This window comes from Monocercomonoides exilis, assembly GCF_001643675.1.
Source record: "Monocercomonoides exilis strain PA203 chromosome Unknown scaffold27-1312184, whole genome shotgun sequence".
Taxonomy (NCBI): domain Eukaryota; phylum Preaxostyla; order Oxymonadida; family Polymastigidae; genus Monocercomonoides; species Monocercomonoides exilis.
Genome location: NW_027150572.1, coordinates 309662 through 327923, shown reverse-complemented (window position 1 = coordinate 327923; position 18262 = coordinate 309662). Strand labels below are relative to the sequence as shown.

Here is an 18262-nt window from a genome sequence, read left to right as displayed (position 1 = left end):
ATTAATTGGATCGATAATTAACAAAGTTTTCAATTAAAATCCATTGAGATTAAAATTTCGATCAAAACCCGAATGAACATGTGAGTTATAAAAGAATCAGCCATCTTATGAAAAAAATATATGCTTTAATTACTGATTTTTCAAATGTCAAATTAAGGTCAAGATCAAGTTAAAAATGGATATAATCGAACTTGCAAGTCAAAATTGCCAAGTTACCGAGTTTGTTTTGAAAAATTTGCTTGTAAATTTAATTGTTAAGCGAATCTTATAAATGTGACATTTTATATTAAAGTGAAGATAGCACACAAGGTATTTTGATTATTACTTAATTTGGAAGATATATTGCTTTTAAAACACCTCACTTTTTATATAGACACATTTAGTGCATTTGATGATGAACATTCAAAAGCCGATTCTATTTGGGAAGAAACATCTCCTCGTTCTTTGAGTGAATTTCCTATATCAACTTCAATAACGAATGATCCCGAAGGTATTTGTTTTATTATCGAAAGAAATACTTTTTATATATTGCTTGCAATTAACAATTTCTTTTATCCATACTTTATTGCTTTGTGCGAATATTTCCAGACAATAAGAAAAAGCCTCTATTTGCTGCAACGTTTGAATTGAAAGGCCATGAAGAGAAAATTATAGTTTATGATGGAGATGACATTGCAGCAACATGCTCAAAGTTTTGCGCAAAACATTCTCTTCCAAAATCTGTGTCAGATGCTCTTCAAACAAAATTTATGTTAATTCAAAGCAATGAAATTAACAATAACAAGCAGGAAAAACAAATTAAATCACACCAATCTTTCAATAAAGCAAAGAAATCAACACAACAAAAAAGAAATAGGACACCTCCTCCAGAATTTTTTGAAAGACTTGTTCACGAAAGCGAAGAAATCAGAGCAGATCGCATAATAAGGCATAGAGCCCAACAAAAGAAGGAGGCAGGACAAGTCAAACAAGTGAAGCGATCAGAAGGAGAAATATCTGATCTTGTTTCTCGGCTAATGAAAGATGCAGAAGAAAGGAAAGAAAAAAAGGAAAGACAAGAAGAAGAAAACAGAAAGAAGACAACTGAACCCAAAAAGGATGACAATCAGAGCGGTGATATAAGCAGCAGCGGAAGGGTGCTCAGCACAAGGGAAATGAAGCGCATCAGCCGATTAGCACAGCCGAGGATTGTGGAGGAGGACGGAAGAGACTACAGCCCTGACAGCGAATGCACGTTCCACCCGACAATCACAAAATACAAGAAGAAAGCTGCTCAAAATGGAGAAAGGAGGCAAAGCGATTATTCAAGTGAAGGAAAAGAAGAGCCAAACAGCGCAGAGCATCGGCAGGATGGAGATCAACCTCCATTATCTTCATCATCATCAGCATCTTCTTCTTTTCCAGTCAGTGTGAGGATAACAAACCGACTGATGGAAGATGCTGAGCAGCGGAGGCGGCAGAGAGAAGAGATCAGCCAATGTCAGTCAGCCGAGTGCACATTCCAGCCGACGTTGGAGACGCAGTCGTTTGACAGGAGGCAGAAGGCGATGAAGGCGAAGATTCAGGAAGAGAAGAGGAGGAGAATAGAAGAGAAGAGGAAGAGGAGAGAAGAGAAGATGAAGGCGAAACTCGACAAAGAGAAAGAAAAACTGATGCGACAAGTGTTTGAAGACGAAGAAAGTGAGGTATTTATTCGGGAATTTGAAGAAGGAGAAAAGGAAATGGCTGGGAGAGGAAAAGAGGGAGATAAAGGGGAAGGGAATGAAAACAAAGAAGAAGATAAAGATGAAGATGAGGAAGAGGAAGAGGAGGAAGAGGAAGAAGATGATGGCGATGAAATAGAAGAAGAAGAGGAAGGGCTGAATGTGGTGGACAGGATGATGCGAGACACCCAGAGGCGGCAGAAGCTTCAGATGAAGATCGAAATCCAGAAATACAACGAAGAGAAATTTGGTGTTTCCAAAGTACCTTCAGCAAAGCACAAAGAAGCTGCACACACAAACACAAACACAAACACAGACGGGCAGAGTGGAAGAGAATCGATGCAGTCGACGTTCAAGCGACTGCATGTGGAGTCAGCCACTCTGCAGCATCAGCAGCTGGCGAGTGAGGAAGAGGCACACAACAAAGCAAAGGCAGAGTCAGAGACGGCGGTGAAGATGAGCAAGAAATCAAAGAAGATTGTGACGGAGAAGCAGAAAGAACAAGGGAAGATGCTGTTTGCACTTTTGTTGTGTGGAGTGAGTGACATGATTGGAGAAGGAGAGGACATGCTGGTGGAGGGTGCAGAAGAGAAAGAAGGCGAAGAATGCGAAGAAGAAGGAAAACAAGATCAAAACATTAGCAAGACTGAAAAAGAAGACGATTTTGAAAAATTGACTGATCAATCTGATGATGGTGAAAGAGGTCAATTTGAAGAACAGAATGAAGAAGAAGCAAGTAAAATGTTGAATGAAGCGAAAGAGGAGAAAGAAGAAAAAACAGAGATTGGAGGAGGAGGAGGAGGAGTAAAGGGAGAAGAAGAAGATGATGATGAGAATGAGGACCCACTTCGTTTTGAGTCATACACACCCACTGATGAGACAACACCTTCACATCCCTTCTCTTTCTTCTTCACTCCAACAGTCACTCAACACAATGCACAGATTTCTTCTTCTTCTTCCTCTTCCTCTTCCTCTTCCTCTTCCTCTTCCTCTTCTTCTTCTCAGATCTCGACTGATTTATCACACATAACAGCATATTCTCCATCTTATGAACAAACACCTTTATCATCTTCATCTTCATGCTCTTCCTCATCCTCTTCGTTATCTTCCAATGCCACACCTCATCACTTCACCATCTACCAGACACCACCTCAGCAGACACACACCATCTCACCCTCTCAGACACTCTCTGTTGAATCCACATTCACCCTCCCACTCAGCATGCCTGCCATTGCAAACGAAAAGGGAATTGCCCAAGAGACACAGCTGAAGCAGTTTCTGTTTGTGCCATCGATGTTGAATGTGGAGTTCATCAAGCAGCTGTTTGAGATATACCCTCCACAAACACATCACAAAGAGTTTGGTTCTATTCAGACATCTTCTTTGCTGCCTTCTGCTTTTGTTTCATCTTCAGCATCATCATCTTCTTCTTCTTCTTCTTCTGAATTGCTATCAACTCTTCCTCCTTTCCGTCTGACGCCTTCTATTTGGACGTCTCTATTCTATCTCTTCTCCTCTCTTAATTCTTCCTCGCCTGCCTTTGCATCTGACCTGACACCGCCTCAAGTGAGGCAGATAATTGAAGAGCAGAGGAAAGAGAGAGAGATGAATGACGATGAATGTGGAATAGATGGCATGAACGAAGGAACATTTTGTGCTGAAATGAAGGAGTTAACAGAGGTGAATGCAAACAAAGAGAGCGAAAGAGACAACAGAATTGAATCTGTCAATTCTACTCCTTCTTCAAAAACCATCGATGCACAACAAAGTCTTCAAAGAGGAGCAGAAGAAGCAGACTCATCGACACAGCGATTTGACGACAGCAATGTCCTCACCCTCACTCCATCCCCTTCGTCTCCACTGACAACTACCACACTTGTGCTTGACACAGTCACACCGCACCAGCTGGCTGCGAAGCCTTTGTCTCTCTCAGACCTTTCTGAAAGCCCCTCCCTCCCCCTGAAGCAGATGGAGACAGACGGCACATTCACTTCAGAGGCACCGCTGGACTCAACATACCCGCTTCTGTCTGAATCGGGCTTTCTCCTTTTGCTTCAGCCACTTTTCAGTCTGAATGCAGCCTCAGCCAAAGCATCGCTTCTGCATCCGCTGGTGGATGTGTTCACTCCGCTGCAGATGACAGAAGAGGAGCAGATGAGATGGGTAGCTGCACAACAAGGTAAGCAACAGAGAAAGCGCAATCAGATGAATGGCACACTCAACCCAACAACAACAGCAGCAGGTGTATCAAGCTTATCAGCAACATGTTCATCTCCTTCTTCATCTGCACTGTCAAAGAACAACAACACTCTTTCTCCATCCACCACAGCATATCAGCACTCAATCAACAGACGCCCTTCAACTGCAGCAGCAACTACATTCACGTGCAGCCATCCGCTGACTGAACAGATACTATCAAAGAAGTCTACACAAGCCAATCTGAACTGGATGATGCAGTTGAGAGGAGGAGGGAAAACAGGATTTAGCAGCGGGAGAGAAGAGGGAAAGGGGAAGATGAATGGAACAATTGAAGGATATGGAGGAAGTGTGAATGTGAAAACAGGAATGTCCTTTGGAGCGTCGATGGGGATGAGTACAAGGAGAAGAAGAGACGGTGTGAATATTCATTCATCTGAGGGGGAGGAGACAGACTCTTTGTTCTTTGTTGAGGCTGGAGAATGCACGTTCCGTCCTTCTATTTCTCCGAAAAGCTCTCTTTTGGCGAAGAAGAAGTTTGAAGAGATGAAGAAAGTTGTTGACAAAGCACAAGGAAAGAATGAGAATGAGGCAGATGAATTGGATGAAGATAGAGAAAGAGAAGAAGAAGAAGGAAGAGGAAGAGAAGGAGATTTCAATAGAAAAACAAAGGATAATCGATCAGATGAAGATGCAGTGATAGTCTATCAGCAGCAGCCGTTGACTGCACAAACAGTCAGCACAAAGCGCACATGTCACACACCCACACAACAGCAGCCTCTCTTAACACTTTCATTTTCTTCTTCTCTTTCTTCTTCTCTGTCTCCTTCTCCTTCTCCTTCCTCTTCATTCAATGGGCTCAGCAAACGCACTCCCAGTTCAGCTCGCCCTCTGACCACACACACCTCACTCCCGACACCATCATCGTCTTCTTCTATTTTCACTCGTTTTTCTCTCTCACAGACGCTCAATGTGTATGAAAAGAAGAGAATTGAAGAGCAAATCAGGAAATCGGAGATGTCAAAATGCCCGTTTACACCGAAAATATCAGCAAAGTCACGAAAATTGGCAGAAGAAAGGAAGAAGAAAGAGGAAGAGCTGCAAAAGACAGCGACACAATCGAATGAGTCAAAGAATCTTCAAAAATCAGCCAATGCTGCAAAAATAAATGAAAAATCTTTCTCATTCTCGAAACAGGACAAACAGAAAAAACAGAATTTGAGTTCAACACAGACACCAAAGACACAAATAAGCACTTCATCAACAAAGCAGAATAAAATGCTGAAATCTTCTTTGAAGCCAAGCTCGACTGGGACAGCACCAAAACTGCTGTTTTCTTCAACAACTTCATCATCATCGTCATCATCATCTCCTTTTCCATCATCATCATCATCTGTGTATGCACCATCCATTTCTTCTCTCCGCCTGTCCCGCAGTTCTGCCTTATCTGATGTGCATGTGAAGTCATCAGCTGAAATAGAAGATTTGCGCAATGCAATGAACGAGATGGGCCTCTCTTCTGTCATTTCAACACTCACCCAGCAGCAGAAGGAGCTGTATCTGTCATTGTGAACTCTTATTAGAATGAAATAAATAAATAAATAAAAAATATATTAAACGAAATTAATCAAGTTAGTTTATTAATTTGTAAACTGGATGAAGAAGAGGATGAAAGAGAGAACATAATTAAAGATGTTTATTTTCAATTGTTGTGTGCTCTTTTGCACACAACCTCTAAGTATTTACAAAGTGTTTATTTCTTATGTATTAATTTTGATATCCGAATAAAGTGCTTTTTTTCATTTTCATTTTCAATTTCTCTGTTTGCGTTTTATTTTGAAGAAGTATTTATGATCAAAAGCAAAAATAATGAAAAAAAATAAAATAAAATAAATAAATTATTGTTTTTTCTGAAAGAATTCTTGTATGAACTCAGATCCCGATGAAAGAGATTCACTAAACAAATGAAATGCGACTCTCAGAAAATAAAGAAACGAACATTCAACAAACAAATTTCCTCTAATCTACACGTAAACTCACATCAAAAACATAATTTGAAAAGAAAAGGTAATAAAAAAATTGCTTTACAGGTGCTCTCAAAACAAAGGAAAAAGCATTTGCTATTCGATAAAATACAGAGAAATGAACAAACAAATAAAACAAAGTCAAAACATAAGAATATTAATACAAACAATGATTAAAAATTATGATTAATGAAAGAAAGAAAGAATCAAAGAAAGAAAGCTAAAAAAAAAAAAGACTTTTAAAACACATTTGAGTCACAATTCAATACAAATCATAATTTTGCTATTCATCTTTTTCTTCGAATCCAATACGGATACAAGTTTCAGAGAGAAATCAATCAAACAACGTCTCAAACCATTCAAAACATTAACAATGCCCTCAGAAAAACTTACTGTTATAAAGCCCAATCTCCGGCTCATCGTCTATACGAGGCGAAGGAGAAAGAATGACAGCGTAGTTTTCGTCACTCTCTTCATCTTCTTCACCTTCATCTTTGTCAATCTCTTCGCTTTCTTCCTCAATCTGTCTTCTGTCCTTTGTGTTTGATCCATTCTTGTTGAATGTAGAATCAGCCATGTTTGCCTTCCTCATCTGTGCCAGCTGTTCCATTGCTTCTTCTCTGCTCCCTCCACTCAGCCCAAATTCTGTCTCTGAACTCTTCCCTTTCTCCTTCTCCTTCATCTTCTTCTGGCTGACTTTTATTTTGTGCTCTGGATGGAATGGATACATCTCATCTTCCACTTCAGTGGGTGTCTCTTCGGTCTCATCATCATCATCTTCTTCTTCTTCACCAGTCACTCTATCAATTGCATGGAGGCTCTTATAATCTGCTTTGCTCTCACTCTCATACTCTTCTTTGCTTCCTCTTTCACAATCTCTTCTTCTATTCCTCTTTCCTTCCCCTTCCCCTTCCCCTTCTCCCTCTCTCTCACCTTCTCCTCTCCCCATCCCTTGTGCTGATGCTGAACTCGTTCTCTTCAAAGCTCTTCTTGTTGGATGCGAAACAGATGCAATAAGATTCATAAACGGATTCTCACTTGCTTTTGGCTCATCTCCCTTCACATTCTTTGTCTGCTCTGCCTTTTTCGTGTTTTGTTGGTGCTTCTTCTTCTTCTTCTTCTTGATGATAATTGTCTTCCTCTGCTTAGCTTTTCCAGTTGCCTGCAATGTTTCTGCTTCTGCAACAGTTGACAGTTCAATCATCGAATACTCATCTAAAATATCTTCATCATCATCGTCATCTTCATCTTCATCATCATTCACTGCTTCCCCTCTCATTCTTCTTTCTTCTTTCCTCCGCCTCTTCTCTTCTTCTCTTTGCCTCTCTGCTTCTTCCACTTCTTCTTCTCTTCTCTTCCACTCAGGATCAGTTATTTCATACTCTTCATACGAAGATTCATCACTGTCTTTGGCTTCATCCTTCTTCTCATTCATTCCACTTCTTTCTTTCCCACCTTCTAATTCATCTTCATCTTCATCTTCATCGTTTTCGTAATCATCATCTTCATCAGAGCTCAACGATGGTGGCTTCGGCATAACAGTTCCGTCCTCTTGTCTTTCTCCTCCCTTTTCTCTTCTTCTCTTCGTTCCTTTCTTCGTCTCGATTGTCTTCTTTTTCTCCTCTTCCATTCGCCTCTCTCTCTTCTTCTTCTCCCTCAGCACTCTTTTGATATCTTCTGCCCCACCTGCCACTTCCTCATCAATGTCTTCGCTTTCTCCATCGTATTTCTCTTTGTCCACTGCTCCTCCTTCATCTGCATCCAAACTCTGCAACGCTGCCAATATTTTCTGCTGCCTCTTCTCTTCTTTCTCCTTCTTCTCCTTCTCCTTCAGCTTCATCTTCTCTGCTCTTCTCAGCTTCTCCTCCTCTTCCCTCTTCTTCCTCTCTTCCTCTTCTACTCTCTTTCTCTCTTTCTCTTCCTCTGCCATCCGCTTCTGATATTCTTCTCTTTCTTTTCTGCTTTCTTCCATCTCTTTCTCCTCTGCCTCTCTTTGCAGCTCCATCTCAATTCTCCTCTTCTCTTCATATTCCCTCAGCAGTTTCTCTCTCTCTCGTATTGCCCTGTACAGTTCATTGCTTCTTCTGATCTCTTCCTCTTCTTGTCGCTTCAGCTCTTCCTCTTTCTTCCTCTTCTGCTCTGCAAGCATCGCCCGCTCTTCTTCTTCCTCTTTCCTTTTTCTCTCTTCCTCTTCTTTCTTCTTCTGTTCTTTCGCTTCTTTCCTTATTCGTCTTCTTTCTTCTTTCCTTTCCTTTCTCAATCGATCTTCCTCTTCCTTTTTCTTCCTCTCTTCCTCCTTCCTCTTCTCCTCCTCCTCTTTCTCTCTTCTTTCTCTCTCTTCTTTCTCCTTCTTCTTCCTCTCATGAGATCTGGGCGACAGCACAACAGAGTCGTCATCAAAGGAGAAAGTGAATGTGAAAGAAGATAAAGGCAGAGAAGGAGAGGAAGAAAGAGACGAAGAAGAAGAGAAACCTGAAGAAGTGCTTCGGACTGAAGCAGAAGGAAAAGCAGGTGAACGAGAAGGAGATCGAGAGGAAGATGAAGAAAGTGAAGTGGAGGGAGAAGAAGGAGAAAGAGAACCATATGGTTGTGAAGAGGAAGAGGAGGAAGAAGATGCTGAAATGATTTTTGAGTGTTGTGGTGTGCTGTTAGTGGATTTGAGAGTGTCAGATTCATATTTGTTGTCATTCAGAATATTATTTGGATCATTTGTAGCAGGTTTATCTTCAGATGAAGACAATGCAGATGAAGTGGAGGAGGTGGAAGAAGAGGAAGAAGAGGAAGAGGAAGAAGAAGAAGAAGAAGAAGAAGAAGGAGCAGTTGAAGATAGCAACGAACCGAGAGAGAGAAGAGACTTGTCAACAGCAAGAGAGGCAGGCGGGGCAGGCAAAGCGACGAGAGAAGAAGAGATTTCAGAGAGAGAAAGAGAAAGAGAAAGAGACAAAGAAGAAGAAGAGCGATTCATTGAAGGAGAAGATGATGAGCATTCAGGAGAGGAATCTTGGGTGGAGGAAGGAGAAGAAGAGGAAGATGAAGAAGGTGCTTGTGCTGCTGTTGAAGAGGGTGTTTGTGATGAAGTGGAAGAAAGGGAAGAATTTGATGATGTGGATAGAATGGTCGAAGGAGCAGATGAGAGTGGTGTGATGTTTGGTGTAAAATTAAGATCACTCATATTAGCAGGTAAAGAAGAAGAAGAGGAGGAGGAAGAAGAAGAAGAAATAGAATGCTGTGAAGAAGTCAATTGTGATGCAGAAGATGATGTTTGTTCAGGAGATGAATGGTTAGAGGAAGGATCAGCTTGTGGAGTGAGTGAGGGAGAGTTGGAAGAAGAAGAAAGAGGAGAAGACATTGGGAGAGGATGAATGGAAGGAGATGCCAAAGAAGAAGAGGAGGAAGAGGAAGAAAGAGAAGAGGAAGAGGAGGAAGAAGAAAGGAAAGCAGGAGGAAGAGGAGAAGGTCCGATGGATGGAGAGAGTGTGGTTGGAGTGAGGAGAGGAGAAGAAGGGATGATTGTGCGCTTTGGACGATGGCGCTTTTGAGAAGAAGAAGAAGAAGAGGAAAGAGAAGAAGAGGATATTTGTGATGGCGAAGAAGAAGATGAAGAAGGAGATGATGATGATGATGATGATGTGGATTCTGTTAATTCAGAAGAGGAAGATGAAGAGGAAGTTTGAAGAGAAGAAGAAGAAGAAGAAGAAGACGATGATAAAGATGATGTTTGAGTGTTAACTTGTCTTCCAAGGCGAGTGATGCGAGGAGAATTGAGAAAGAGATTGGGATCATTCAGAAGATAAGAAGCAGATGGAGTGAATGAAGATGTAAAGGAAGATGTTTGTTGACTGTTTGTTGAAGAAGAAGAGGAAGATGATGAATTAGAAGCAGAAGAAGAAGAAGAAGCAGAAGCATTCACAGAAGGAGCAGTGGTGATTGTGAGAGAAGGAATCGAAGGATCTTCCACAATGTCTATTTCGACCTCTTCTGCTTTCCTGTTACTTCCTCCTCCTCCTCCTCCTCCTCCACTCCCTCCTGTTTGAATAGCCTTTTTAGCTTCCTTCTCTTTCTCTTTGTCTTTCTTCTTCTCCTTCCCCTTCTCTATCTTCTTCTTCTTGTTTGCGTCTGCTTGCTTCTTCATCTTCATTCTTTCTTCGTCTTCTTTCACCATCTGCTCAATCATCAGCATCTTCTGTCGAATAATCTCTTCTTCTTCTCTTCTTCTTCTGGCTTCTTCATCCTCCTCACCAACTTCTCCGTTCTTTTCGTTCTTTTCTTTCTTTTCATTTTCTTCTCTCTTTCTTCCTTCATCTATATTGTCAGTTAAATAACTTTCTTTCTTGTCTGTTTGAAGCAAACCATCTTCATTTGCATTTTTCTGTGCCTTTTTCATTCCATCTTCTTCTTCCTCTTCCTCCTCTCCTTCTTCGTCTTCTTCTTCCCATTCCGATTCTTCTTCTTCATCTTCTTCTTCAACTTCAATTGCCTTTGTCTCTTTTGCTTTCACCTCTTCTCTTCTTCTTTTCTCTTCCTCTTCCTCTTCCTCTTTCTTCTTCCTCTCATCCTCTTCTTCCTTCCTTTTCCTCTCCTCCTCTTCTTTTCTTACTCTTTCTTCTTCCTCCTTCTTCCTCTTCTCTTCTTCTTCTCTTTTCAATCTTTCTTCTTCTTTCTTCTTTCTTTCTTCTTCTTCCCTCTTTAATCGTTCCTCTTCTTCTATTCTCTTCCTCTCTTCCTCCTCTTTCCTTTTCCTTTCTTCCTCTTCTCTTCTTAATTTTTCTTCTTCCTCCTTCTTGATTCGCTCTTCCTCGTCTTTTCTCTTCCTCTCTTCTTCTTCTCTTCTTTTTCTTTCCTCCTCTTCTTTTCTAATACGCTCTTCCTCCTCCTTTTTCTTTCTTTCTTCTTCCTCTCTTCTTAAACGCTCTTCTTCTTCTCTCTTCTTTCTTTCTTCTTCTTCCTTCCTCTTTCTCTCTTCCTCTTCTCTTTTAATCCTTTCTTCTTCCTCTCTCTTCTTCCTTTCCTCTTCCTCTCTTTTTACGCGCTCTTCTTCCTCTTCTTTCTTCTTCTTCTCTTCTTCTTCTCTTCTCAATCGTTCTTCAAATTCTTTTCTAAGCTTTGCTTCAACTTCTCTTCTTATTCTTTCTTCTGTTTCTTTCAATAATCTTTCCTTTTCCTCTTCTTCTTTCTTCTTCCTCTCCTCCTCCTCTTTTCTCAATCTTTCTTCTTCTTCCTTTCTTTTCCTCTCTTCCTCTTCCTTTTTCAATCGTTCTTCTTCCTCTTTCTTCTTTCTCTCTTTCTCTTCTTCTTCTCGTTTTATTCTTTCTTCTTCCTCCTTTTTGATTCGTTCTTCTTCTTCCTTTCTCTTTCTTTCTTCCTCCTCTTTTCTCAATCGTTCTTCCTCTTCTTTGCGTTTTCTTTCTTCTTCTTCTTTCTTCTTCCTCTGCTCTTCCTCTTCCTCCTCTTTCCTAATACGTTCTTCTTCTTCTCTTCTTTCTCTTTCTTCCTCCTCTTTTCCCAACCGTTCTTCCTCTTCTTTGCGTTTTCTTTCTTCTTCTTCTCTCTTAATTCGTTCTTCCTCCTCCTTTTTCTTTCTTCCTTCCTCTTCCCTTCTTAAGCGTTCGTCCTCTTCTTGTTTTATTCTCTCTTCTTCTTCTCTCTTCAATCTTTCCTCCTCTTCTCTTCTTTGCCTCTCTTCTTCCTCTCTTCTTATTTGTTCTTCTTTCTCCTTTTGTAATCTCTCTTCTTTCTCCTCTTTTTCTTTCTTTTTCTTTTCTTCTTCTTCCTTTTTCAATTGCTCTTCATCATTTGCTTTCTGTCTTTCAACTTCTTCCTTCATAACACCCTCTTCTTCTTCCTCTTTCTTTTCCTTTTCTTTTTCTTCTGTTTCAATTTGCAAACTATCTTTTTCTTTTTCTTTCTTCGCTTTTTCTTCCTCTTCCTTTCTTCTTTCTTCTTCCTCTCTCTTCTTTCGCTCCACTTCCTCATTTTGTTTCCGCTCTTCCTCTTCTTTTCTCATCCTCTCTTCTTCTTCTTCTTTCCTCTTTCTCTCTTCTTCTTCTTCTTTCCTCTTTCTCTCTTCTTCTTCTTTTCTAAGCCTTTCTTCCTCTTCCTTTCTCTTCCTTTCCTCTTCCTCTTTTCTGATTCGTTCTTCTTCTTCCCGCTTTAATCTTTCCTCTTCTTCTTTCCTTTTCCTTTCTTCCTCTTCTTTTCTCAATCGTTCTTCCTCTTCCCTTCGTATTCTCTCTTCTTCCTCTTTCTTCTTCCTTTCCTCTTCTTCTTTTCTCAATCTCTCCTCTTCTTCTCGTTTTATTCTTTCTTCTTCCTCCTTTTTGATTCGTTCTTCTTCTTCCTTTTTCAATCGCTCCTCTTCTTCCCTTTTAATTCTTTCTTCTTCTTCTCTTTTCAACCTCTCTTCTTCCTCTTCTCTTCGTTTTCTCTCTTCTTCTTCTCTTCTTCTTCTCTCCTCCTCTTCTCGTTTCTGTCTTTCTTCTTCCTCTTTCTTCTTCCTCTCCTCCTCCTCCTTACGCTTTCTCTCTTCTTCTTCTTTTCTGAGCCTTTCTTCCTCTTCTTTCTTCTTCCTTTCTTCTTCTTCTTCTTCTTTTCTCTTCCTTTCCTCCTCTTCCTTTCTTAAGCGTTCTTCTTCTTCTTCTTCTCTCTTTATTCTTTCCTCTTCCTCTTTTCTCTTTCGTTCTTCCTCTTCCTTCCTTAACCTCTCTTCTTCCTCCTTTCTTTTTCTTTCCTCTTCTTCTTTCTTCTTTCTCTCTTCCTCTTCCTTCCTTAATCTTTCCTCTTCTTCTTTGCGTTTTTTTTCTTCTTCCTCTTTTCGTAAGCGCTCCTCCTCTTCTTTCTTCTTCCTTTCTTCTTCCTCCCTCCTCTTTCTCTCTTCCTCCTCTTTTCTTCTCTTTTCCTCCATTTCTCTTTTGATTCTTTCTTCTTCCTCCTTTGCTTTTCTTTCTTCCTCTTGTTTTTTCAAACGTTCTTCATCTTCTTTCAGCATTTTCTCTATCATAAGCATTTTTTGCCTGATTAATTCTTCTTCTTCTTTCAAAATTCGATCTTCTTCTATCTTTTTCTGCCTTTCAGCATCCTGTTTAGAGGAATCTTTTATGGTTTGTGATGCATTAATTGCAGCTTGTTGCTGCTGTGCTTGAAGATCAAGTTTTCTTCTGAAGGAATTTGAAAAATCGAGAAAATTCAAATAAATTATTTGTTTCATACTGTTTTATTTTTTGTAAAGAACTATATGAAGACTGAATCGAAGAAATAATCGACTCAAAATTTCCTGAAGTTAGAATTCTTGTTAATTTTCCTTTATTAGTCGTTAAAATGTGAGTGCACCAAATGAATGAATTATGTTGTTTTTCCATAGCATCCTTATTTTAAACACAAAAAAAGAATTTTTTAAAAATAATTATTCAAAAAATATTTGAACATTAACTGGTAAAATACCTTTAGCTGAATTGATGTTGATGTCATCAATTTTGCGCTGGAATTTACAAATAAAACATTGCGTGTTGCAGGGGTGCTTGCAGAAGGGCAGACTGCAGATACTCGTTCGCAGAGTGTTTTTGTTGTTTGCAACATTTGAGATTTTTTAATGGCCGAAGGGGTTACTTGAGGAACCTGCCCAATCCTCGAGGGATCAAAAAATGAAGTTTTCGCTTTATTTGACATAAATGCGAAATTGAGTGTAATTCAATATCAATAAAGCTGTAGATAATAATAATTCTATTGCCTTGATGAAGTAAATATGTTTTAATAGTTTTTAAATATCCTTAAAATCACAGCAAATCAAAGCCAAAGAGTAGTCAGAAATGGATTTAGTCGATCAAAAAGGATAAAGTTCATTGTTTTGTACCCGACAGTTGCAAATATAAGACGAATCAGGATATCAAAAAGTATTTAAATATTATTTATTTTGATGGCTTATATCTATAAATTGTTAATCTTTCGTTTAAGTTCTTGATGGATCATCTTTTTAAGAAGACTGATGAACAACTTGTTTATTCTGAATTAGAGTCTCACACAATGCAACCTTTTGATGCAAAGATGTTTTATAAATTTTTTTCTGCGTTGGACACTTCAAAGTTGCATTCGTATCAGGTGTGTGCTGGTATTATTTCATTTTTGATAATTAACAAAATTTTAATAAATACTAAATTATAGACAACAATTCATAGTCTTCTACGTCATTCTCTTTCGGCACTTGAAAGTAACACATTGCACCGGCAACATTATGCTCTCTGTGTATGTCAGCATCATGAATGATGAAATAATTGTTAAAAAATGCTTTTTTCCATTTTAACTAGGTTATTGATACTATATTCACTGGGCTTCTAGATCATAAATTACTTTTTTCTGCTTCTGAGCTTATATCAATGATATGTGGTTTTGAGCATGCTGACAACTTTTTTCAGCGATTAATGAATGCAATTTCATGTATTTTGTCGGGAACTCCAATCCAACAAAGTTCATCAGAAACATCTCCATCAACGCCAAACAGCGTGCTTTCGCACCATTCATTTGACAGTCCAGTTTCGCAACCATCGAGTTTAGGAACAATTTCAAATACAGAACACCAGACATCTCAATCTCTTCATTATCCACAGGCATTTAGGCCAATTGCGACTTCTGTTCCGTCTTCGCCTTCATTTTTACAAACCGGAACTCGATGTTTGAATCTTAAATTTCATTATTTTATTATTTGTTTCTTTATTTATATTAATATCTGATTGGTTGGTTGAACTGCTACGTTAATGCACGTGATTTATCTGCAATATGCAAAACACAAATATAGCCATTTCAAGCAACTCGCTTCAGAGGCTGCAAAACCCATCTCCAATCTCCGATCCCTCCAACTTCACTCGGATGTCCACGTCATCCACATCCACCTGTTCTTCATTCTCATCCATATCATCTCCTTCCTCTCAGCTTCCACTGCCTCTGCTTCCTCCCTCTGTGAACCCAGCTGAAATGAGAGTGCTCTGCCTGTCTATCGTCCACCATCTGCTGACTGCCCAGCCAGACCTGCCGAATTCTGCACTGGCTGAGTACATCATCATCAATGGAGCATCACTTCTCTGTTCTGTTGTCAAGGTCTGCTTTTTTATGTTTTGTTTTTGAGATATAAACATTGACATTGTTATTGTTTTGGTTGTTGAATCTTATGTTAATCTATTTGAATGGACATTCTATTCACCTTTCTCTCAGTATTTGATGAAGCCCTCTGCTCCTTCCTCGCTTCTTCCTCCAAAGAAAAACGTGTCAAATTCTTTCTCTTTGAATCAGCCCATTCCATCAACAACTCCCTTTCCTGAGCACACCCAGCCTTCTAATTCAACTCTCACATCACCTTCCGAATCTGACCAAGCAACTTCTTCCTCTTCCTCCTCTTCTTTTGTAGCTTCTTCTCCCTCGTCTTCTTCTCCATATTCTTCTCTCCAGTCTCAATCTTCTGTTTCTGCTGCTCCTCCTCCTCAGCCCTCATATTGCATCGTGCCCACCTCCACCTCTCTCCTTCCCTCACTCCCTCTGCATCATCTTTCTGCCTCGCTCTCTTTCTCCATTCTGTCTCTGTTCATTGCACATTCACTTTCAGCCACTTCTTCTTCTTCTTTGTCTTCTCATTGCCTCTCACACTGTTTCGGCTCTTCCTCTGAATTCTCAACTTCTGCTTCCTCCTCCTCTTCCTCTTCTGCTTCTTCGAGGAATGCTCTTCAATCACAGTCATATCTCTCTCATTCGCGCTCATCTTCGCTTTCCTCTGACACTTCGTCGCATCCTTCTTTCTCCTCCAATTCATTGCCCCGTTCCACCGCCAGTTCCACCACAAATCCTGTTGCTTATTCTCTCCCACTGTCTGTCTCGTCCTCTTCTCCCTCATCTCATTCACTCAATCCATCTGATGCATCAGACACCCAATCTCCTTTCCCCCCCACTCTTCTCTACGCCTCCATGGTGCGCTGCATCACCACTGTCTTCTATTCGTTCCTCCGCTCAGAAGAAGAGAAACCAGACAGCTGGCGGAGAAAGAGAGGAGAGAAAGAGTGCTCTTCTGTGCCTGACTTGCTTGTCTCTGCATTGCTGATTGTGCATCACCTCTCGTCTTCTTCTGCATTCCTCGCGTGGATGGTGGATGTGCTACGGCCTGCTTTGTCTTCATCTTCATCATCATCATCTTCTTCTTCTTCTTCAATCATTTCTTCTTCTTCTGCATCTGTCTCATCTAATCTTCAACCGCCTTCTCCTTCAACCCCTCCCATTCCTTCCATCAATGTGCTTCTGTCAGAAAATGAGTCTGTTTATGAGTTCATCTCTCTTCTTGTCAATTTGCACTCCACTCTTTCCATTGCCCTGTCAGATGCATCGCATAACATGTCATTCTCCACTCCTGTCACAGCACAAACATCAACTCCTTTGTCTCAATCGTATTCTTCTTCTCCTTCTTCTCCTTCTTCCTCTTCCTATTCTTCTCCATCACTATCACCATCTTCTTCCTCACCCACTTCCTCCCCCCAATCCCTTTCAGACACTCCCTTGTTCCACTGTCTGCATCTCCTCCACAACATCTTCCTGTTCTATGCTCAATGTGACCGCCTCCTCATCGCCCTCATCCGGACACAGCCGCCGCGAGGCATTACTGTCACACTCAGACAGCCCTCTCAGTGGAGCTTCCTGTCAGCCGTGAGGGAGAAAGTGCTGCAGCCGATGGCGCTGCTCGTGGAGAGGATGGGAGGCTGGTTCAAGAGCCTCACGAAACAGGGGGAGAAACAGAAGAAGGAAGGAGATGCTAACAACAGCTCAGATGGGACAGCTTCTTCTTCTTCCTCTTCTTCTTCAACTTCTCCGGCAAGTCCATCCTTGTCTTCATCTTCTTCGGCAGACTCTGGTTCTTCCTCATCAAGTGATGAAACAACAACTTGCATTACATTTTATGGCCCCTCAGCAAGTGCATGTGCTGTTGTGCTATCTGCCTCTGAGTACATCAGATTGTGTGTCAGCCACTCAATTGTTGAGCCTGATGAAACAAGGTCTGTTGGCTATCCTATTCTCCTATGAATTTAAATAAAAACTTATAAATATTATTAATTTATTAATTTATTATTTTCTTTCTTTCTTTCTTTCTTTCTTTTTTCCCCTGTTATTCATATGAATGTGTATCCAATGTACTTATGTCAATATTATCTGTCTTTATCCAACAGAAAAGTCTTGTGTGTGATGTATCGTGTAATGTATGGCGCCTCTCGTCTGAAGACTCTTCTCTCTTCATCTCCTTCTTCTCTTTCTGGCTCAAACTCTTTCTCTTTCTCTGGATTTGCGTCTTGTTTGCCCGCATTCCGCTCTTCTTCATTGGGAGACAAGGGAAAAACAGCTGGAGGGCAAGCTTCATCATCTTCATTGCAATCACCAGGAGATCTGCCAGCATCTGCAGGTGGCACATCCATCTCATCTAATTCTTCTTCTTCTTCCACCTCCTCTTCTTCTTCTTCAAATTCTTCTTCTTCCAATTCTGAAAGCCCTCGTTTCACCTCCTCAGTTGCCGTCGAAGTGAAATTGTGGCAGAAGATTTGGCGGTCTCTTCTGGACGACTTAGAACACTTCACAGAGATGATGGTGCACTCACTGCAGAACACTCCACAACCATCTTCTTCTTTAGCATCGCCTGCTTCTTCTTCTTCTTCTTCTCGTTTGCATTCAAATCGCTCGATGGCATACTCCTCTTCTCAACTGTCTGCTATTTCTCCTTCATCTGGTTTGTCTTCTTCCTCTTCCTCCTCCTCTTCTTCTTCTCATTCTCTCTCTTCATCTCTCTCCTCACGTTCAGCTGTGTCTACCTCGATCATCCCATCTATTGAGCTTGTACTGTCTCTTCTGAACATCCTTCTTGTCTTCGGACAGAACTTCCTTCCATCTGACGATGCGCGCCGTCAGCTTGTGTGTGACATCTCAGAGAAAGAGCTGACTCTTCTCACTCTTTCGGAGTCTGCCCACTCGCTCGCCCGCCCTTCTCTCCCGCATACTGTGGAATTGACCCTCCACGCGCTCCACGCAGCACTGGGAGACTCAGATGGAGACGATGCTGTGTTCTCCATGGCCACCTCTTCTTCTTCCTCTTCTCTTTCCTCCATCACATCGCAGATGGCCCCCAACCCGTTTGCGAAGAAGCTCGATGCAAAGAGAGATTTGGCTGCTTCCTTTGAAGTGATGCGTGTGTGCGGCCCTCTGTTTGGATGCTCCTCGAAGGAAATTTCGTTTTTCCGCTCTTTTGTCAGGAGATGGCTGACTTCTCATTCTCTTTTTGAGTGAATGTGCTTCATTTGGATTGAAAGTATTTGATTGTTATTATTATTA

At 40.8% G+C, this 18262-nt stretch overlaps 3 protein-coding genes across 3 annotated transcripts; 2 read left to right on the top strand and 1 right to left on the bottom strand.

Moving 5' to 3' along the window:
• The first annotated feature begins 172 nt into the window (after window positions 1-172).
• Window positions 173-5479, top strand: MONOS_13739 (uncharacterized protein). Its single transcript, XM_067866469.1, has 4 exons — window positions 173-219; window positions 293-309; window positions 374-490; window positions 589-5479. The coding sequence occupies exons 1-4, from the start codon at window positions 176-178 to the stop codon at window positions 5469-5471; spliced, it is 5061 nt and encodes a 1686-aa protein (XP_067725925.1). The 5' UTR covers window positions 173-175; the 3' UTR covers window positions 5472-5479.
• Window positions 5480-5733: 254 nt separating this feature from the next.
• On the bottom strand, window positions 5734-13717 carry MONOS_13740 (putative signal recognition particle-docking protein FtsY). The gene is made up of 3 exons (XM_067866471.1): window positions 13361-13717; window positions 13130-13284; window positions 5734-13077 (listed from the first exon to the last, which is right to left on the bottom strand). The coding sequence occupies exons 1-3, from the start codon at window positions 13583-13585 to the stop codon at window positions 6303-6305; spliced, it is 7155 nt and encodes a 2384-aa protein (XP_067725924.1). The 5' UTR covers window positions 13586-13717; the 3' UTR covers window positions 5734-6302.
• A 159-nt stretch (window positions 13718-13876) lies between these two features.
• On the top strand, window positions 13877-18217 carry MONOS_13741 (uncharacterized protein; the record flags this gene model as incomplete). Its single annotated transcript, XM_067866472.1, has 6 exons — window positions 13877-14014; window positions 14078-14158; window positions 14221-14584; window positions 14709-15007; window positions 15122-16941; window positions 17113-18217. 6 exons carry the CDS (start codon window positions 13877-13879, stop codon window positions 18215-18217), a joined length of 3807 nt encoding a protein of 1268 aa, XP_067725923.1.
• Window positions 18218-18262: the final 45 nt, after the last annotated feature.